Consider the following 23,720-nt stretch of genomic DNA (forward strand, 5'->3'; position numbering starts at 1 on the left):
TGATTGTTCGAATTGTTGATTCATTTAAATTCAAAGTCCCTGCAAAAACTCCTGGTTTTTCTCCATTTTTCAACCAATCGAAGATTTTGAATATTTTACTTTGAGAGAAATTAATTTTGTTTTCAATATTGGTTTTTCCCTTTCATTGCAGTTTGTGGCAAATTCATGGATAAAAAAAAATAACTGCAATAACACAAATATTACATAGCTACACACAAAGCAAACTACCACAACTCTAAGAGCAAGGATGGTCAATTTTTTTTTTACTTCATTTCGATATATTTCATTTGCATGCAGAACGAAGTCCACCCAAGATGTCCAAAACTATGTTCTCTACATTTCCTCGATATAGAACTTCAACTGTCTTTCCTTCAGATGCTCTATATTCAGCAACTCCACCATGATACCTCTGTATTGCAGTAGCTGAACTCATCCCATAAAATAACTTCATCTTGATTCCATCTTTCTCAATAATTTCACCTCCTGCTTGATCATGGCCAGCAAACATCCCACCAATCATCACAAAATCTGCTCCAGCACCAAAATCTTTTGCTACATCTCCAGGACAGGTACAGCCACCATCAGATATAATATGTCCACCTAATCCATGAGCAGCATCAGCACACTCAATTACAGCACTAAGTTGGGAATAGCCTACTCCTGTTTTAATTCTTGTGGTACACACAGATCCAGGCCCAATTCCTACTTTGATGACATCAGCACCAGCCAGAATAAGTTCTTCAACTATTTCTCCAGTAACCACATTACCTGCCATAATTGTATAGTTTGGAAAAGTTGCACGAACCTGTTTCACAATATCTACAAACTGCTCCGAATATCCATTAGCAACGTCTAAACATATATACTGAATTTCTAGTATTTCTTTCAAAATAGCACAAAGATTTTCAAAATCACTTTGGGTAGCTCCAGCACTTGCTGCAACATTCCCTAATACTGATTTATTTTCTGCTGCAAACTGTTTCCAGTCAATGAATAGTGTTTATGAATTGCTGTGAAGAGTTTATGACAAGAAAGAGCTTTGGCCATTTCAAATGTCCCAACTGTATCCATATTAGCTGCAATAATTGGTATCCCATGGTAGTGACCTCCTGAGTTCTTGAACTTATATGTGCAAAGCAGATCAACCTCACTTCTGCTTTTTAATGTACTTCTTTTTCGTCTTAAAAGCACATCTTTAAAATCTAATTTGATTTCATTCTCTATGTGCGGCATTCTCAACAAATACTAGAGCAAACCGACAACCTTTCTCTTCAGCCGAAAAGCAAAACTGGTCCTGTTTTTCCTGGTTTGGTCTTGGAATTCTGTTTGTGGTGCCATGAACATTGAAATCCAAGAGGTATCTGAACATTCTGGACAATGCAATGCTTCCTACTTTGTGGCATTTCTATGGAACTGACTTATATCTTTCAGCAGTACAATGCACTATTGGATAAGGCTGCTGCTGTAACTACATGATTTGTGGACAAGAATGTGACCATGTTTGAATGGCCTCCATAGAGCTCTGATCTCAAACCTATTGAACATCTGTGGGATGAATTGGAGCATCAGATGAGGTCAAGGGATGTCTGTTGCACAACAGTCCAGGACCTCATTACATGCCTACAGGAAGAATGATCCAAAATTTACATTGACTTCTATTGTATGCTTGTGGAAAGTATGTCCCATAGAATTACTGTAGTCCTTGCAACAAAAGGAGGTCTTACATCTTATTAAGGTGGGTGCCATGGCTGTTTGCTTCTCACATTACGGCATCCACCTTAATAAGATGTAGGATTGCTGCAAGGACTGCAGCAATTCTATGGGATATACTTTCCTCAATGTCTGTTGACTTCTTTCCAAGCATGTATTTTGTGCTATTGGGCTCTATCCATCACAAAGTCTCAAATGAACCATCCCTGTTAGTATCAAAATTCTTCTTAACTTCTACTTTTGCAGTTACTAATGTTTTCTACTAATTCTACTAATGTTTCTTCTCATTTCCTATTCCTTCTATCTTCTCTGAAATTACAATAGCTTTTTCAGAGAATTTTCAGTATTGCTATTGTACTATTGCAGAAAGCTCATGGCATTTACTCTCTCTTCTTTTTCACTTCTTCCAGCAACACTTTCATTCTCATTACCTGTTTCTCACTTTTTAGATTATTTGTGCCTACAGTCAACTCTTTTAACAAACCTTTAAAAAACCCATGCTGATAATCACAGAGAATGCTGCTGTTATCAATCCATTTCTGACCTACTTTTCACCAATCTCTCTAGCACATCACCACAACTTAAGATATACAGATTGGCCTATAGTTTGAAATTACAGCTTTATTACCACCTTTATGCAGTGGAACAATTTTACCCTTCTTCCACTTCCTTGGAACCTGTGCTGTTGTATGACTCTTATTAAACAGGTATGGCAATGCTACTGCCAATTTCCTGGAACATTCCTGCTATGTGGTGATATGTCATCAAATATTATCACCTTATTGACATCAAATTTATTTATTTCCTCAAATACCTCCTGCTCACTCACAATTAAGCCATCCTCTCCAATGTACTTTTAAGTTCCTCATGATTCCACCCTGATCAGAATGAAACACCCTTATAAATTGATCACTGAATACCTCAACAACGTCTTCTGCAACAGTTACCATTCTACCATTTTCATCCATTAACATCATGTTACCATGATCATTCTTCCTTCTACTTGCCCATATCTAAAAAAACTCTCTAGGGTTTTTTCTTTGCATGATTTGCCAATTTCTGCTCTTACTGCACTTTTGTTTTCTAACTAACTGAGTCACTCTCCTGATTTGTTATTTATACTGTTCATGTAACTGATTATTTCCATTTTTCATCTTGTACTGCCTCCAAAGTACCTTCTTCTTCTTCTTCTTTTTCTTCCAGGTTTCTTGCTTAAGCTCCTCATTCATACATTTTACACCTACCTTACTCAGTGTGAATGTATTCCGAAGACTTTTGGCCTTCGGAATACATTCACACATCGATGCTGTTATGTATTTCTTTGTCACTTCCCAAGCAGCATTTATTTCCTTACTGCTCATCTCCTCATTCCATACTATAGCTTTAAGCTGTCTCCTAAGCTTGTCATAATCACCAGCCTTAGAATTTCACATATATCCTTTCCTCACAAAAGTCTGCATATGGCTTGCCACAACACAGGTGATTACTTCATGAACACTCTCACCAACTGTAGGAAAGTGTAAAACCCCACTCATAATTATATCCTCTGATGAAATGATCAGATCTAAAACTCTTTGTCCTTGTGTGCCCTCCTTTACATTGAGATAATTATCTCTCAAGAACTCAGGAAATTTATTTATCTTATTCCCAATTGCTATCTCTTCATTCCAGTCTATACTACCATAATTAAAATCACCCATAATAATTACCCTTCTTTTGTTCACTAATCCGAGTGTGACATTGGGTGCTGCCAACAATTTCGTCAGATTCCATGGAGGCTTAATGTTAATAATAAGAAAGGTATATATTCATGGTATAGTTCAACATATAATAAGTTATAACTTGAGTTAAAATTAAAACATGAGTTAAAATGAAGTTTAAATTAAGTTTAAAAATAAATCCTCAAACACATTTTTATTTTTCAAAAGGAGTAGACAGCATTCTTTTAACCCAAACATTTTGGAAATCACCATGTATCTCATTTAGCACATTTGATACTGCCTGCCCTTTTGCAGCAAGTTAAATAAGTGGCAAATTAGAGTATGTGTTCCTAACCCCATGTAGTATTTATTTGTATTATGGAAAGTTCAGGCAAATAACATACTTGAACAAAATACTTGAGTTTTTTTTTTATAAGAAAAAACATTTCTTACTTGTCCTTCAACTTTGGAATCATTTGAAAAAAGACAAATCCTATACTACTACTATGAGAATTAATACTATAAAGTCTTTCTTTTGCAGACATGGTATCATGGAAGTTATCCTACAGCTATGTAGGTGCCTGATTAACTATACACTGAGTTTTCTTTGCATTAGGAACACCCACCTAATTATTATTATTATTATGGGTATCTCCATGGAGTCAGTAGACTCATTGCGAACCTCGTTCTCACACCCTTGTTAACCACACTTTTCCTTAATTTTCAGGGATGACCTCTTGTTCTTCCATCACTATCACACAGCTGAAACATTTACTCTGCATCAATCTTATAAAAAGCTTTTAGAAATTTAAATGTTTTTTTCTATCACATCCCCTCTTCTCCGCCTATTAAACAACCTCTGCAATCCACAAGTTCTCAATCTATCAATGTAGGGAGCATTTTTTACATACTCACCAACTTAGTCACTCTCCTCTGAACCCTCTCCACAACCTCCTCATCTCCAACGAATCCAGGTGACCAGACCTGAGCACAGTAATCCAAATGTGGAAGTATCAATGCTTTATAAAGGGAATAATAACCTCTTTATCTCTGGATGTTAGTATGTTCCGCAATAACCACCAAGATTACACATAGGATCTTGGACATCATTGCTAAGATGTCCAAGATCCTATGTGTAATCTTGGACATCTTAGCAATGTGTCCCCTGAATAACGCATGTCTACCTCTCTGTGCAATCACAGCTCACAGACGGCTAGGAAACAATTCCACATGGTGTCGAACATCCTCCATGTGTAATTCGACCCATAATCTCTTCAGCAGCTCCGTCAGTTCATGCTTATTCCATGGAGGAGGATCAGCAGCTGTGTGGGAGATCCCACGCATGTTCAATTGGATTACAGTCAAGGGAGTTTGGGGACCATGGCAGTGTGCCAAGTTTGTTATCGTGTTCCTCCAATCACTCAGTAGTTGTATGAGTCTGATGACAAGGTGTGTTATCCTGTTGAAAGATGGCATTATGGTCAGGGTAGACCTCCTGCAGATATGGATGGAGATGATCAGCTAACAGGTCCCTATAGCATTCACCATTTAGTGTTTGTGGGATAATAACCAATGGACTGGACCTAGGGCATGCCAGTCTCCCAAGACCATAACACCACCTCCACCGGTCTGTTGAACCCCAACTATGCAACAAGGGGATAGTGCTTCATGCTGTTGACACCAAATGAGAACCTGGCCATCAGCATGGTGCAGCATAGGAAACAGGACTCATCACTCCAGATGACTTTCTTCCATTTATCAAGGTTCCATTGTTGATGTTCTTTGGCCCATGTGAGGCATTGTTTGCGATGCCTGGCCATCATTATGGGTACCCTTGTTGTTCTCCAGCTGTTAAAACCAAGGAAAAGCAAGGTATGGCACATGGTTCATGCAGAAATGGGTCAAACTGCCCCACTTTGTACTGGTGGGTGAGCTGGGTGACTATTGCACATCGTTGTTGAGATACCAGTCATGACACCTGATGCTCACCTCTGGGATCAACCATCAACCATGTGAGGCTGACCAATGTGAGCCCTTCTGATGGATGTCTGTTCATGGTTAATCCAGTCCTGGTATATCTTTGATACAGTAGTACAAGAGAAACTAACAAGTGCAATTGCTACCAAAATACTGACACCTGCTCTCTAGGTGCAACTATCTGCCCACAGTCAAATTGGCTTATGTTGCCATGTTTCCCCATGATTGGCAAACATTTACTGATTATGTACAGAGAATAGATGTGCCCATTTATAGTAGCCACACATGACATTGGTATCACATGGTATCAATTGCGCTGAATATGTAAATTGAGGGGTGGGGGGTTCCTAATGTAAATCTAACTCAGTGTATATTGTTTTTCTTTCTGTCCACAATGTTTTGATAAATTATGATGCTTACTAACCAGCTATTGCTTTTATTCATAGGGAACGAGAACATGTTATGTCAGTATTAGAAGAACAAGAATATCTTGGTCAACAACTCCATAAGCTTTAGTAAGTGCAGAATATTTTAAATTATGTGTAATTTGAGCAGTATAATGTTTGTAAGAATGGCTAGTTGTAGTTGAATTTATTCTTATATCTGTTATTCATTCTAGTATTATGTATCTTATTTCCTAACTACTCTCCACAAGAAAACAATCTAATTGTAACAATAAAGCACTTAATATTTGACCTGGCTGTATAATATCAGCAGAGGAAGAATTAAAAAAAAAAACTTAAATGGTGCAATATCAGAATGTGTCCCTAGAGTTTTGAAAAATGAATAGGGTAGAAGTGAAATTGGTCTGCAATCTTATTAAGCAAGAGATTCTTAAGAAAAAGCTGATGCAGAAGGAATACTGTGTGCATAAGGATGGCATCAGTCATGAAAATTATGAGGCACAGGTCAGACGAGTTGCATGCATTTCACAGAAAGCAAAGTCTGAGTATGAAAAGAAACTTGTTCTGTAATTAGAAAGGGGGATGGTAAATCCCATTTTATTTTATAGCCGAGTATGAAACTCGGATCGAAATCCATAGAGTTTCATGCCGAAAAAACTATCGGCAGGCCCAAGTGTAAATGATCACTTGGGTAGTACAACACAAGGGCAACTCCATGCAAAGGTGGAGCAAGCTCCGTCACTAACTTTAATATTCTCTCATAATGTAAAACCCAGCTCCTAAGAGATGTATATATATTGTTTTACATTATGAGAAGAGGTCACTACCCAGACCGGTTTCAACCTTTTTTGAGGTCTCATTAGTGAGTAGGTAGACCTGGAATATCAAGTGAACAAATTTTAAGTGAACACGAACTTACATACCTCTACTATCGAATTGCCGAAGTGGTGCACTCCTATATTGTTAATTATTGTTAATTACTAAGATAATAAACCGAAAGGCTATTTTACCGGCGAATTTTTTAATAGAAAGGGGGATGGTAAATCCCGTTTTATTTTATAGTCGGGTACGAAACTTGGATCGAAATCCATAGAGTTTCATGCTGAAAAAACTATCGGCGGGCCCAAGTGTAAATGATCTTGGGTAGTACAACACCAGGGCAACTCCATGCAAATTGTTCTGTAATTATTTTGATTTATCCTCCTGTTCCTGGGCATATGGTCTGATGCTACTTTTGTCAAACTCTCCTTGAATCCAAAATCTCCCATGCACTGCTAACAACCTTTATTCACTTTTATTTAATCACAACTGATAACTGTGCTAAACAATGATGTGAGTTTATATATCTGATGTGTTTGATTTTATAAACGATTTTAAGAGAATATCATTTCACAAATTGAAATTAAATTTAAATTAAGTGATGACTATATTGAATCTAGGGCTATAATTACACTTTTTTTGGGGGATGCAAGGCACTAGAGTGCCCCATTCCTCTTACAAAATGAATAAAGACAGATTAAAAAAAAAATCTTTCATTACATTTATTAAAATGTAATGTTTTTGCTTAGCATAAAAACTTATGCTAAGTAAAGACAATACACAATCATATCAAACACAAATTTTTTTTCCTGACTTCTCTTTAACAACATATCAATAATATCACCATAATTCAAATTATTCACATCATTTTCAATAAATAATAGTGATATCTACTACATTATAAATGTTTTCTTCTTTTATGTATTCCAGAAACTGGATGATTTGATCTTTAAATTTATCTCACTTATAATATCTGAGTTATAAAGTTTTACCAATTTTTAAATCCCAGTCTTAATTTTAAGGAGATTTACAGTACATGAGAGTAATATAAATTATATATAACATCAAAAACAAAACAAAACAAACAAAAGTGAAAATAAAAAGTGCTACACAGAATGACTTCTGTGTAGTACTTTTATTTTCTTCCAGTTGATCCTGAAAAGATATGTGGAGTGCTTAATAAATATCAGCTATGCACTGTATTTAAACCTTATGTCAAATTGGCAACTCTCATTCGTTCACCTAATGAGACAGACTCTCTTCATCATCACATCCAGGAGTTTAGGAAGTGCCCTGTTCTTGTGACCAGGCTTACTATGGACAGACAGGAAGAACTGTTGACATTCGCCTTGGTGAACATAAAAAAAACACATCTGGCACTATTGTTATGGCAAGTTGAGTCTAGCAGACCATACCTTGGATACCCCTTCATACAAGATCAATTGGAAAAAACCAAAAGTGATACACAGAAGTCATAAGTCAGAGAGATTATTTTTGGAATCAACAAAAGCTTTAAAACATACTCCAAACTTCAACAAGTATGACTGCATAAATTTACCAAAAATCAGGGAGACAATCATTTTAAGATCTAAATTTTCCAATATAGATGGCACCTAATTAGGACCTTAGTTCCTTGTGTTGTCCATTACAATTTTTTAAACTAGTCTCACTGTTATAAAAAAATTGTGGTTGTTTCACTTACTGTGACAAACTGTTTTTGTGCCCTGAAGATTCTGGATATAATACCAGTGAAATATCAGCAAATAAGTTAATAAATATTAGTTATTTTCTTATCATTCTGTGTTATTATCAATACCATGAAAATAAATTAACAATCAATTTTTTATGTTCAATTTTAAATCTCATTGTCTGGAGAAGGGAGGTCCTTAAATTGGCCCTGATTTTTCGGAGTCCCCAGCTAGAGCCTCTCGTGCCTGTGCATGCCCTGCTTGAATCCGATAATTTCAAACAACATAATTCTTGCCTGATGTCCCCAAAGTATGTATGGCATAAAAATTGCCATATAAATTAAATATACAGTTATGTTGATACTTCGAGTGTACACTGCCTAGAACTAAAATTGGAGAATCGATTTTATACTGCAAACTCAACCAGTTTAGTGTATCATAACTGATAATTTACGTATCACACATCACAAAGTTGAGTATAAAATCATCTGCACATAGGAAGTTTGTCACTGTATAGATATCATGGGAGAAGAAAGTAGTATAGTGATTTCTAGGGAAGACCTTTTGTGGATCTATACATCTTGGATATTTTTAATGTCAGGAGCAATGCAATGCACTGGTATCCAAAAAGTTAAGGCAAACTACATTTTTACTGTATATGAAAAAATTTGCATGATTACAGCCAAATGTGAACATAAATTTATTGCCAGCATACTAATAAATTATATTACACAAAAACGTGTTATAATTGTCATCATTGGCACACCCAGGGAGGGGGCCAAGGGATCCTGCCCCCCCCTCCCCCCAAAAGAAAAAAACACTAGAAAAATTTCCAAAAATCTTTTCCTGATTAAAATTAATTTTTTTCCTTAAATTTATGTTGTATCATGTCTTCTATTTCTATGCTACTTATGAATTAGCGGTCACATAAGGTGGGAATACCTTATAGTGCTCGGGAAGTATGGCTGCTGTGAACGCAAGGCGAATGAAGTAGTGCTCGTGCGCTATTTCGTTTGCCTGAGCCGTGCCAGAGGAGATCACGGGTATCATGTATTGGCGATCACTGCAGATGCTCAGTCATAGCTCGTATGCAATGCGTAGTGCGTATTCTCAAATAGTCTACTCAATCGCCTCCCCCCCTCCAAGATTAAATCCTGAGTGTGCCACTGATTGTCATACAAATTAAATTGCAATACGCTTCCTCTTTCAGAGCAAGGATAAGGCCTTGTTTGTTTTCTGAAAGAATTTTGAGCAGCAATGCATCTCCTTTTTGCATCTCAAATATGTTCTATGTGGTTGATATCTGGGAGCATACTGGCTGCTTGATTCGATTAATATCTTCAGTCTACACACGTATCTTCACTGCGTCAAACTTAAACTATTGTTTTCAGATCTGGGTCCCCAGGATTTGAAGGGGATAAATTAACCGTGGAAAGGGTACAAAGGCAGATGATAAAGAGCCTGGATACAGTGCTATATGAGATTCCAAACTCTGGAAATAGTAATTTTGTGGTCTTCTTCAAACTTTCCAATAATTTTTCCTCATGTGAAATCATCTAGATGATGTCTTTGAGACATTACAAGACATCCAAGTTTGCAACTTTATTCCTTCATGAGCAGACGATCAGAGCTTCCTTTTGCCTTTTATCCTGTTGAATGCTGCCACCTTATGACCCCTTTGCATGCAATTCAGAAATTTGAATGTGCCTGCTTTCTATTAGAAATCATCACTTATACAAATTGCCACCAGCTGATTCGTCTGAATTTTCAGTTGTAATCTTCAGAAATAGTGATCGTCCTTAGGTTTTGGACACCAGTATATGTGCCAATCAAAAATGGTGTCTAAGGTATTATGTACATGGAAATGATATTTAAAAGATGATATTTGATGTGCAAATTTTTGAAAACTATTCATCTTTCAGTAAAAGATACACCATCTACAGTATCGGGAGCATAAAGTTTGGATTGCTGAAAGTAATATGGTTTGATAAATCAGAATTCTTGTTAATCCAGATAATTATACGCATAGAGTTTTGAAAGAACAGCATGAGAATGTAGATCTTGCATGCATTTGGCTGGACTTCACTGTGAGAATGTTTATCATAATCTTGGGAGCTTTCTGTTAGTTGTGTAACCTCAAGTATATTTGCAACTCCTATCCAATTATGTACAGTCTGTGATGGCAATGATGTTCACAGATGCAGCATGATAATGCCACTATCCATTAAACCACTGTTTAAGGATGATTTAGAGAACATGACACACCACTGGTTACCTTGAATCTTGCAGATGCAGATTCACACCCCTAATTTACCACTTTTTGATATCTGTCAGTCAGCCATCCTCTTATTCATGCCAGTAGTCGTCGTCATCATCATCATCATCAAATTCCTGACATGTACCCTCAAGGGGTGTACAGGATATGATAGTACTACATTAAAAATTTACATCATTACTAAGTTCCTATCTACAATTTTCCTCCAAATCAGTCTGTTACTTGTTAAGACTCCAACATTATCAGGTCTTATATTTCTATCGTCTAGGGCACTTTGTACCGTATCAATCCAACTATATCTTGGTCTTCCTCTGGGTTGTTTTTCCGCCAACCTGGCAGAGAACACGTCTTTTGCTAATCTTTCCTCACCCATTCTGTTTAAGTGACCATACCACCTGAGATTAGCTTTTCTAACGCATTCCTGGATGCTGACAATGTGAAGGTCTTTCCTAATATCCTTGTTTTTAATTTGATATTGCCATTGATACCCATCTGTTCATGCCTCTAATCTTTCTCAGGACTCTCATATCTGCGGTCTCTAGTCTTTGGTCAAGTGTTTTACTTCTGACCCAGCTCTCAGATCCATAAGTTAAAACTGGTTTGAACACTGTCTTGTATACAGCTAATTTAGGGTTCTGACTAATTTCTCTCTTATTCCATATGAATTTATTCAATTGACTGCCTACCATACTAGCTTTGTTGATTCTGTTGTCTATTTCCATATTTCATTTACCATCTTCAGTAAAAATCTTGCCTAAGTAGCTGAAATGTTTTACTTGTTCTACAGTTTCCCCGTTCACAACACAGTTGACATTTTCAACAATTCTACCTATTTTCATTGTCTTTGAATTTTTAATGCTGACCTTCATACCATATCTATTACAACAGTTATTAAATTTAGTCAGGGAATCGTGCAAACTCGTAGTGGATTTATTTAGAAGTATAACATCATCCGCATAAAGCAAAGAGCTGACATTAACATCTTCTGATATCATGTTTAATACCACTTTCCTTCATAATGTGATCCATATAGATAATGAATAACAGAGGGGATAATGTACATCCTTATCTCACACCAGATTTGACATTAAACCATCTTCCTGTACTTCCATCAATTCTAACTGCTGACTTGCAACTCAAATAAAGACTAAGTATTGCTTGATATAATGTCCCATTGACATCATATAACTGTAGCATATTGAATAGTTTCTCTCTTGGCACCTTGTCATATGTCTTTTACAGATCGACAAAACTTAAATACAGATTTTTTTTATATTCCCATGCTTTCTCAACTACTTGTCGTAAAGTGAAGATTTGATCCTGACAGCCTCTATTTGGTCTCTGAATCCAGCTTGTTCTTCACCAAGCTTTTCTTCCACAATTCTTCTCAACCATTTCTCAAGTATACTTGCATAGATCTTGCCAGGAACACTCAGTAGGGAAATACATCTGTAATTCTCACATTCAGTTTTATTTCCCTTTTTATATATGGGTACTATGAGAGCTCTACTCCAATCATTGGGAATTCGTCCCTCTGTCCAGGCTTTCTGAACTATGCAGTGCAGCCACTGTAAGACTTTTATACCACCGTACTTCAGCATTTCTAGTCGAATATCATCTACTCATGCTGCCTTTCCACATTTCAAGCCTTTGATGGCTTTTTCTACTTCAAGTATGGATATGTATTCCTGACTGCATGCCTGGTCAGTGTTTTTTACCACTGTGCTCTCACTGCTTGTTTCATTTAGCAATTTTTCAAAGTAATTACTCCATACTTCAAGGATATCTTTTTCTCCTGTTTTCTTGTCACCTTTATCATCTCTAACTCCTTTTACTGCACTCTTTCTTCCATTTCTAAGCTTCTTGAACATCCTCCAGATTATCTTACCACCTTCTTGATATTTATTTTCTATGTTCTTGCCAAAGTCCTCCCATGACTTTTGTTTAGCTAGTTTTACACAGTGTTTCGCCTTCTTACATTTGTCTCTGTATTCTCTAAGAGCAAAAGCTGACTTATTTGCCAGGAACTTTTGGTATGCTTTCTTCTTTTCCTTCACTGGCTCTTTAACTTCCTGTGTCCGTCATGGAGTTCTGATTTTTCTAGCCTTGCAGACAACCTTACCACATGCCTCTCTGGCTGAATCAATCAGGGTTTGCTTCAAGGCTTGCCTGAATCTCCAAGTTTTGGTTGCTGTTCTCAAACTCTTTTGTTTTTTTCTTCAATAATCTTTGTGTATTTTAGTCTACAGTTCACATCTGAGAGCTGCTCAACTTTTATTTGCTTTAAAACTTTCTTACATGTTATTCTTTTCAATATGAAATTCAATTTTATCCTGCTCAAAACTAAATAGTGATCGCTTCCGATTTCAAATCCTCTGTTCACTCTGGTGTCCTGCACCAGGAAGAAAACATCACTATCAACAATAACATAGTCACTGCTTGTTTCATTTAGCAATTTTTCAAAGTAATTACTCCATACTTCAAGGATATCTTTTTCTCCTGTTTTCATGTCACCTTTATCATCTCTAACTCCTTTTACTGCACTCTTTCCTCCATTTCTAAGCTTCTTGAACAACCGCCAGATTATCTTACCACCTTCTTGATATTTATTTTCTATGTTCTTGCCAAAGTTCTCCCATGACTTTGGGAGGACTTTGGCAAGAAACATCACTACTTTGTTCAATCACTGTTTAACTTCTAACTATTTTATTTGGCAAAAAATTGTCTACAAACAAATCACCGGATTAGCCATGGGTAGCCCCCTCTCCCCTCCTTGTGCTGATTTATTCATGGAAGATCTAGAAGAAAACATCTTATCCCAGATCATTCCAAAACCGAAAATTTGGTACAGATATGTGGATGATATCTTTCTCATTTGGGATCATACGAAAGAAGAACTAATGGATTACCTTAACCAAATCAATAGTTTCCACCATACCATCAAATTCACATTAGAAATTGAAAAAGATGGAAAACTGCCATTCCTTGACATCCTGATAAAGAAACAAACTAATAATAGTACCAACCTATCTGTTTATAGAAAACCTACAAATACTGGACGTTACTTCCATTTCAACTCGTCTCATCATATAGCTCAGAAACTTAGCATTATCCATATGCTCAAGAAAAGAGCTATACAGTACAACAGATAAGAATTACCTACAAATGGAATTAACTACAATATCCAGAGAACTATCTTTAAATGGTTATCCAAAAAGACTCTACAACAAGATTCTCTTGACTGATATACCACATAGACAATGTGATGACGTCCAATACATCAGTACTATAACTATTCCATTTGTCAGCAGCATTTCCAAAAAATTAGCTAACCTTCTAAAACCACATAATATCAGAGTAGCATTCAAGCCAATCAACACTATTCGGAAATTTTTAAGATCACCGAAAGATCCTCATCCATTCTACAAGTACTCTGGAGCATATAATATACCTTGCTCATGTGGTATTAGTTATGTAGGTCAGACCTCTAGAAGCTTTGAAACAAGAAAGAAAGTACACATAGGATATGTTAGAAACCACTTTGCCTCTACTAACCATCACATTGAGTGGGATAAGAGCCTTATGCCCTATATAGAAGATAACTACCATTCAAGAACCTTCAAGGAAGCAGCTACAGTCGCCCGTAAAACTGGAAACTTAACAAGATCTAACTTTACCAGAAATTTGGAAAGCTTTAATCAGATCATTAAACATCAAAGAAATGAACTTTCATGGCAATTACATCATGAGCCATAACGAATAAATCATGTTCCCGAGACACGCGCATTGCCTCGTTCAATACTAATTTTTTGTATGAATAGACCCATCAGTTATAACCTAGTCTGTCACCTTCATATAGCTTACTAGTTTGTATTTCCTGAAGATGCCGATAGAAAAAAATTGGTGAAACATGTAGGATAATAAAATAAAGCTACTTGACGAACATTATATAAAAAAAGTGTAATACTCTTATAGTCAATGAGACTTTTTTTTATTCCTTGCCTCTTCTCTCTATGTGAATTTGTGCACATTTTTATGTTGGAACATGGTGTTAGTAATAACCAGCCCATGTCCTGAGCAGAAATCCAACATGTATTTGCCATTATTATTAGCTTTGCTCTTTTCTCCAAATTTTCCCAAAATATTTTTGTATGTCTGAGAATCATTTCCTACTCTGCTATTTAGATCCCCAACAAGGACCAACTTTTCCTTTTTCATTGTGTCAGTTGCTTTTTCTAAAGCATCAAAAAATTCCTCCACTTCTACCTTAGTAGAACCTTCTGTGGGCACAAATAAGTCTCATTGTCCAATTCCCCATTCTGATATTTGCCCACATCACTTTACTTGAGACTGCCTGCCATTCAAGAAGATTAGCCTCATATTTTGTGTTGAATACTATGGCTACTCCTTCTTTTCCTTGATTGTCATTTCCTGAATATAACATTTTGTATTTATTGCTTAGAAAGATCTCACCAGTTTTTGTCTTTTTTGTTTCATAATTCTTCAGCTAGCTCCATTTCTTTGCCATTCAGGCTTCTTATGTTGATAGTACTGATCTTTAACTCTGGTGATGTTGAGTTGGGGTGTGTTTTCAGATTTGTTTGAGTAGCTGACTTTTTGCTGTTCCCCCTGGTTCCCTGGCGAAAACAACAGGGGCCTTGTTTATCCGGGCGACGCCCCAGCCGGCATGAAATTGTCATGTTGTACCATCATTTTCTATATTGGTTTAAGCCAATAGGAATACAATTTGGTTGGCTAAATCCCAAATTGCCAGCTCATCCTTGTTCGTTCAGTATCCAGGTAGATACCCAACAGGGTGCACCACGAAAAGGTGAGGATTGGACATTAGGTCAGAAACCCTGGTCGGTTCTCTGCATTCCTTTTAAGGCTATGTTGAGGTCTCCTCTCAGTTATACAGTGTTGGATCGTCCTTCCTGTCTTTTGATCTGCCATCTTGTTTTAGCTATGTTCTTATTAAGGTTAATTAATTGTATGTTGATTACTAATCCAAATATAGGGAAATTTCTTTTATACTGTGCCACCCTATATTCAGATTAGTCTATGCAAAATAGTGTAATCAAATATTAATTAACTTTAGCAGTCTAATGTTTATATATAGGCCGAGTTTTACATTAACATTTGAGGTTCCCGCTAGGTCCAATAATTTTATGAACGGTGCAGTGGAAAAGAATCAGGCTAACAACAAATTGAAACCAATAAAACAAAACATTTAATGCAAGCTTATATAATATATACATAAGCATACTTTGGATACAAAATAATGCAAAATTAACTCAGTTCAACTACACATAACATTCACTTAACTTTTGGTATTAAACACTGAGCTTCAAAATCTAATTTCTCCCTAATAGGCAAAGATAGTTCTAAAGTTCTGTACCACAGAAATTCACAGCAAATATTTCATCATCATCATCATCATCATCAAATTCCTGCCATGTACCCTCAAGGGGTGTACAGGATATGACAGTACTACATGAAAAAATTACATCATTACTAACTTCCTATCTACAATTTTCCTCCAAATCAGTCTGTTACTTGTCAAGACTCCAACATTATCAGATCTTATATTTCTATCGTCTAAGGCACTTTGTACCGTATCAATCCACCTATATCTTGGTCTACCTCTGGGTCGTTTTCCTGCCAACCTGGCAGAGAACACTTGTTTTGCTAATCTTTCCTCTCCCATTCTATTTAAGTGACCATACCATCTGAGATTAGCTCTGCTAACGCATTCCTGGATGCTGACAATGTCAAGTTCTTTCCTAATATCCTCATTTTTAATATGATATTGCCATTGATGCCATCTGTTCACGCCTCTAATCTTTCTCAGGACTCTCATATCTGCGGTCTCTAGTCTTTGGTCAAGTGTTTTACTTCTGACCCAGCTCTCAGATCCATAAGTTAAAATTGGTTTGAACACAGTCTTGTATACAGCTAATTTAGTGTTCCGACTAATTTCTTTCTTATTCCATATGAATTTATTCAATTGACTTCCCACCATACCAGCTTTGCTGATTCTGTTGTCTATTTCTATATTTAGTTTACCATCTTCAGTAAAAATTGTGCCTAAGTAGCTGAAATGTTTTACTTGTTCCACAGGTTCTCCATTCACAACACAGTTGACATTTTCAATGATTCTGCCTATTTTCATTGTCTTTGTCTTTTTATTGCTGACCTTCATACCATATCTATTACAACAGCTATTCAATTTAGTCAGAGAATCTTGCAGACTTGTAGCGGATTTATTTAGAAGTATAACATCATCCGCATAAAGCAAAGAGCTGACATTAACATCTCCAATTTTGATATCAGGTTTAATACCACATTCCTTCATAATGTGATCCATATAGATAATGAATAACAGAGGGGATAATGTACATCCTTGTCTCACACCAGATTTAACATTAAACCATCTTCCTGTACTTCCTTCAATTCTAACTGCTGACTCACAACTCAAATAAAGACTAAGTATTGCTTGATATAATGCCCCATTGACGCCATATAACTGCAGCGTATTGAATAGCTTCTCTCTTGGCACCTTGTCATATGCCTTTTCCAAATCGACAAAACTTAAATACAGATCTTTGTTATATTCCCATGCTTTCTCGACTATTTGTCGTAAAGTGAAGATCTGATCCTGACAGCCTCTATTTGGCCTGAATCCAGCTTGTTCTTCACCAAGCTTTTCTTCCACAATTCTTCTCAACCGTTTCTCAAGTATACTTGCATAGATCTTGCCAGGAACACTCAGTAGGGAAATACCTCTGTAATTCTCACATTCAGTTTTATTTCCCTTTTTATATATAGGTACTATGAGAGCTCTACTCCAATCATCGGGAATTCGTCCCTCTGTCCAGGCTTTCTGAACTATGCAGTGCAGCCACTGTAAGACTCTTATACCACCATACTTCAGCATTTCTGGTCGAATATCATCTACTCCTGCTGCCTTTCCACATTTCAAGCCTTTGATGGCTTTTTCTACTTCAAGTATGGATATGTATTCCTGACTGCATACCTGGTCAGTGTTTTTTATCACTGTGCTGTCATCACTGCTTGTTTCATTTAGCAGTTTTTCAAAGTAATTACTCCATACTTCAAGGATATCTTTTTCTCCTGTTTTCATTTCACCTTTATCATCTCTAATTCCTTTTACAGCACTCTTTCCTCCATTCCTAAGCTTCTTCAACAACCTCCAGAATATTTTGCCACCTTCTTGATATTTATTTTCTATATTCTTGCCAAAGTCCTCCCATGACTTTTGTTTAGCTAGTTTTACACACTGTTTAGCTTTCTTACATTTGTCTCTGTATTCTGTAAGAGTAAAAGCTGACTTATTTGCCAGGAACTTTTGATATGCTTTCTTCTTTTCCTTCACTACCTCTTTAACTTCCTGTGTCCACCAGGGAGTTCTGATTTTTTTATCCTTGCACACAACCTCACCACATGCCTCTCTGGCAGAATCAATCAATGTTTCCTTCAGAGTTTGCCACTGAATCTCCAAGGTTTGATTCCTGTTCTCAAACTCTTTCATTTTATTTTCAATAATATTTCTGTATTTTAGTCTACAGTTCACATCTGAGAGCTGCTCAACTTTTATTCGCTTTAAAACTTTCTTACATGTTATTCTTTTCAATATGAAATTCAATTTAATCCTGCTCAAGACTAAATAGTGATCACTTCCAATTTCAAATCCTCTGTACACTCTGGTGTCCTGCACCAGGGAGAAAACATCACTATCAACAATAACATAGTCAATGAGACTTTTCTTATTCCTAGCCTCTTCTCTCCATGTGAATTTGTGCACATTTTTATGTTGGAACATGGTGTTAGTAATAACCAGTCCATGTCCTGAGCAGAAATCCAACAGATATTTGCCATTATTATTAGCTTTGCTCTTTTCTCCAAATTTTCCCAAAATATTTTTGTATGTCTCACAATCATTTCCTACTCTACTATTTAGATCCCCAACAAGGACCAACTTTTCATTTTTCATTGTGTCAGTTGCTTTTTCTAAAGCCTCAAAAAATTCCTCCACTTCTACCTTAGTAGAACCTTCTGTGGGACCATAGGCACAAATAAGTCTCATTGTCCAGTTCCCCATTCTCATATTTGCCCACATTACTCTACTTGAGACTGACTGCCATTCAAGAAGATTAGCCTCGTATTTTGTGTTGAATACTATGGCTACTCCTTCTTTTCCTTGATTGTCATTGCCTGAATATAACATTTTGTATTTATTGCTCAGAAAGATCTCACCAGTTTTGATCTTTTTTGTTTCAGTCACCCCTATTATGTCGATCTGGTACTTATCTAATTCCTCAGCTAGCTCCATTTCTTTGCCATTCAGGCTTCTTACGTTGATAGTACCGATCTTTAACTCTGGTGATGTTGAGTTGGGGTTTGTTTTCAGATTTGTTCATTTCAGATCAGCAAATATTTTAACAATAGTATTCTTTATCTATCCCTTAGTCAGAAATCATATAGCTCAGTCAAGAGATAGCTATCACCTTAAGGGGGAAGACTATTAACCTTCTAGCTTCGGCTAATTTCAGCATAAACACCACAGTTAATGTTAGGATTTAACAGAAGGAGATAACTCTTATAACTTCACTCTAAAATGCTATAAAGTACAACTGTTCTTACCGGAATAAATCTTTGCACAAATTATTCACTGAGGCACACTTAAAACTTTAGTTAATTATCACACTGGAACTACACATTTCAAAAATAATCTTCTTTAAATTAACTTAATCTTTAATTTCAGCACATCACATAAGCAGACACACTTGCACTAGAAAATCTACTTATTCCCCATATACTACTTTACAATAGAATCAGCTTTCTACTAATCTTCCTTGAAAGCTCTGGAATACAACATTAACTTCAGAATTCCATATCAATATTCTGAGTTGTCAATTTACATTTCGATCCTTTGTAATCTGATCCCAGCACTTAATTCTTTGTACTACAGCCTCTTATTTAACTCCGTGCTGCCAATAAATTATTTCCTCATCTCTATTATACTGTTCTCAGTGCCGTTACTGTGCTGAGTGCTCCAATTGTACTCGGTCCCTGGTTCCTTAGTTCTAGTGCTGACTCTGCTGACCCACTTCTCTTGTTTTCTCTCACTTTCCGTTTATATATTTTCACCCCATTTTCCCACCAAAACTTGTTCTCACCGTCTAGCTCATATCAATTCCATCTCACGTCCATAACTCACGTTCTACTATGCTCACGCTTTCTACTTTTAACTCCATCTCCATGACAACAATTAGAGCAGTACATAAGCATAAGCATTACATAACATTTTACATACAGAAATTAAATAAAAGGATATTTTTCAATTCAAATAATATATAATTAAATATGATGAATACAAATTCTTCTACTATTAATATAGGAATAAATAAAATAATCTGAACATTATTTTTATATAGAGTCCTTTCCATTATTAATACATATCCTAGATTAAATAATTAAATAAAAAAAAACGCAAAGGTAATTATATGAATAATAGTTTATAACAAGAGATTTACATAAAATAATATCTACAAATGTAGCCTTTGCCATGGTGGATTATGTTGGATTCTGAAAGGAGTATTAATAATTTTAATTTCTCTTCATTCAGAATCCAACAACAGCTTTGACCCTTAAGCACCCCAGGTATGATAGTCAGTGTATAATAATAGTAATAATACTGGTCTCATGGGATAGACACAGTAGATACATTTTTAGCATATCTGAACAGCCAACTTTGTGATTTGTTTCTTAGCAATAATATTAATTTTTGTTAATTTTTTTAATGAGAGCAGTATTATTCATTTAATTTTTGGTAGCAGCATTTCTGTAAATGAGTTTGTTGTCTTTTTGTTGGCAGTAGTGGTATGTTTATTTTAATAAGTTCTTAATTTTCAAGAAGTGATGCAATACTCTGCTATTCTGTGTCTATTTTTCTTAATGTCAAGTATCAGTTTTTTTGATCAGCAATTACAGTATTAAATTTTATGATGAATGTGTGTTAAATCCAATCACATATTCTCTAATTTATGCAACAGTATTCAATGCTGTATTCTGTCAAAAGCTTTTGCAAAATCCAAAAGTATCATGGTGTATTCATTCTCCTTGTCTAGTTCATTGGTAACATTATTATAAAATGTGAGCAAGTTGCTAAAACAGGACCTTTCCTTAGTAAACCAATGCTATTTATTGCAAAATAGAGTTCTCTGTGAATCCATTTCTGAATGCGAGTCCTAACCAACTTTTCCAAAATCTTCACCACCACTCCTGAGATACTGATGGGTCAATAGTTGGATGTGCACCATCCTTGTGCAATGGAATTATCATACATTTTTCCACTCCTGTGAAATCTTCTGTTCTGAGATCAAATTACATAGCCTGGTCAAGGGAATAGCCAGTTCAGCTGAACACTCTTTTAGCATCCATGCTGATATCCCATCAGTTCTTATTGCAGAATTTTTATCCAGTTTGTGCAACAGCTCTAGTACTTCTTCCTCATCCATTTGAGTTTTCTCATATGGTGAAAATTTAGTGGTGAGTTCAATGTTGCATATACCAGGTTGATAGCTTTTAGCAAAACAGCTGCTCTGAACAATCACTTCTGTATCACTCACCCACATATCATTTGCATTCAGTAGAGCTATTTTCTCAAATTCATTCTTTCTTTCTTTTACTTGCAGCATAATGACAGAATTCTTTTGGGTTGTCTTTAACTTGCAGGGCCAGTTTCTTTTCATACTTGGACTTAGCTTTCCATACAACACTTGTGACCCTTCTGGCCTGTTGCTTATAATTATCTGACATCATCCTTATGCATGCGATATTCCTTCCACATCATCTTTTCCTTAAGAATTTCCTTCTTAATTAGATTACACATCCATTTCACTCCTACTCTATTTATTCTTCAAACTTGAGGGACACATTCTGATATCATATCATTTAAGTATTTTTTAAACTCTTCCCAAGCTTTGTCGATATCCTTCACACCCGATAACTGATACCATAGCACATAACCCAGCATACCCCTCAGGTGGTCATAATTTCCTGCTTTGTAGTTCAGCATGTAATCTTTTCTGTATAGAACATTCATAAACTTAGCCAGTTCTCAAGTGAATACTGTATGATCGCTGTCACCAACCGGAGGTAGAATAGATGTCTTTAACTAAAACCCCATATGACACTGTAATCAGATCTAACATCTTTGACCTCAAGTTCCTTCTGTGATATGCTGCTTGAGGAAGTTGTCTTGCAACAGCTCAATAAATTCAGTTTCATTCTTCTCATGTGATTTCATAGCTACTCAATCAATGTTCGGATAATTAAGGTCCCCCATTATGATTACTCTTTTCACCTCCAGCAACCGATCCACCAGGTCGGTAACAACATCCCACTGTGTATTTAACCTTGTTAGACACCACCTCACACCAGATGGCTTCAAACTGCTACATGAAAAATTTTTACTAGTATAGCAATCACAGGTCTCAATCATAGGTCCTGTCTATCCTTCCTAAAAATACTGTACTCTTTGCACTTGATACCAGTTAGCATGTCTGCTTCTGGTAGCCAAGTCTCACTAATGCCTACAACATGAGGTCCAATATATATATTAACCAAGGCAACAAACTCCACTCCTTTGTTTTTGATACTCCTAGCATTCATGTACAGACATAATAAATTACCTGCATGCTCTATTGCATACATTTGTCTGTGGTATGATACAGTTCGACAACTTGCAGATCTCTGTTCTTATCTAGTTCCTTACTTATGCAGGTATTGTTACACATGCTTGATAGGTCCGAACTGGACGAATATAGAATCATTCTCTCCTCGTAATCATTTCCATAATAATAACACATCATTAACACAGTTACCTAACATTGTCACTCTTACACACAGATTCTCACAATTCCTCTAAATTCTCATCAGAATTTAGTTTCCCTGACTCTCTGTGATAGGTCTTATATCAATTAATTTTTCAAGACTCCTGATGCCAAATGCAATTTTTATGTATTTTTTAAATAACTTTTTTCTCATGTATAAGTAGGGCTTGAAAAATTTCAGACTGGTTCACCTGTCAGGCAAATATCTCACTCATCAGATGGCCTGGGTATACTCTACCACAGTTGTCTAATATACCATAGTCACATGTTCAATCCCAGATCTGGTCAATTTATAAGCTTTTGTTAATGCTAGCTTTTACCCTGTATAATTGCAAGTGTAGAATGTTAACTCTTATATATCAATGAGTTTATCAGTCTGTGAAGAGAACAGTCACGCATTTTATAAGTGATACAAGATCATTATTCATATTTTTTTTATTAATGATACTATTTTGTCACTACATTTTCACTTCTAAAGAAAACAATTTCTTCCCTGCCATTATAAACAAACATTGAAAAAAAAAAAAACATACAGTATCTTAAAAAAAACTCTCAATAAAATAAAATCCTTAGGTCTGCATACATATTAACTATATTCCAGACTATCATCCAGCAAACATCATTGGATTGGCAGTCAGTGATGTCATGTGAAATTGCAACTCAGAAAACAATAAAAAAACATTTAGGTTAGAATCAATATAAAGAAATATTTTATGGAAAAAAAAAATCTGTAACAGTTCTCAACTTTCCAAGTTGAGAAGTGTTACAAGTTAATATCCACTATGAATGGTCAAATTCTGCATATTCTATCACTGAGTAAGAAATAAACTAATTACCACTGGCCCACAGCATATTTATTTGAGGTTAGCATGCTTAGTTGTGATTAGTTTATTACATCATAGTAATAAAGGACGGAGCACCCTTAAGGATAAATAATGACCAGTGAGAGGATAGATCATATTCCATGACAACAAAATTAATGATACTTGACAAAACAGGCATCTGTAATGACCAGCATTCCCAATTGAAATGATAAGTATTATAAACATACAAAAAATTAATTACGGTTGATTCTGTTTCATAAAACATTAAATAGAATCAACATTTTGAATAAAATGACAATTAAACTAAACTTCCCTTGTGATTTTTTTTTCACTCATCAATTAAAATTTCTGACTCATAATGGACGAGCAGACAATCACATTTTTCAAACCCTATGTATAAGTTTG

General features: G+C 35.9%; 1 protein-coding gene and 1 pseudogene across 1 annotated transcript in view; one reads left to right on the forward strand and one right to left on the reverse strand.

The window, feature by feature from the left end:
- Positions 1-23,720, forward strand: part of LOC150093024 (ras and EF-hand domain-containing protein-like) — a 261,389-nt gene that overhangs the window by 98,696 nt on the left and 138,973 nt on the right. The window contains exon 7 of the mRNA XM_090413512.1: positions 5,834-5,902. Within this exon, the coding sequence (XP_090269638.1) occupies positions 5,834-5,902 (69 nt within the window). The remainder of the gene's footprint in view (positions 1-5,833; positions 5,903-23,720) is intronic.
- LOC150093025 (GMP reductase 2 pseudogene) lies at positions 284-1,233 on the reverse strand (annotated as a pseudogene).

The sequence above is a fragment of the Typopeltis vanoorti genome, chromosome 24, assembly GCF_054136105.1.
Source record: "Typopeltis vanoorti isolate ZY-2024b chromosome 24, IOZ_Tvanoo_1.0, whole genome shotgun sequence".
In the NCBI taxonomy this organism is placed as follows: Eukaryota; Metazoa; Arthropoda; class Arachnida; order Uropygi; family Thelyphonidae; genus Typopeltis; species Typopeltis vanoorti.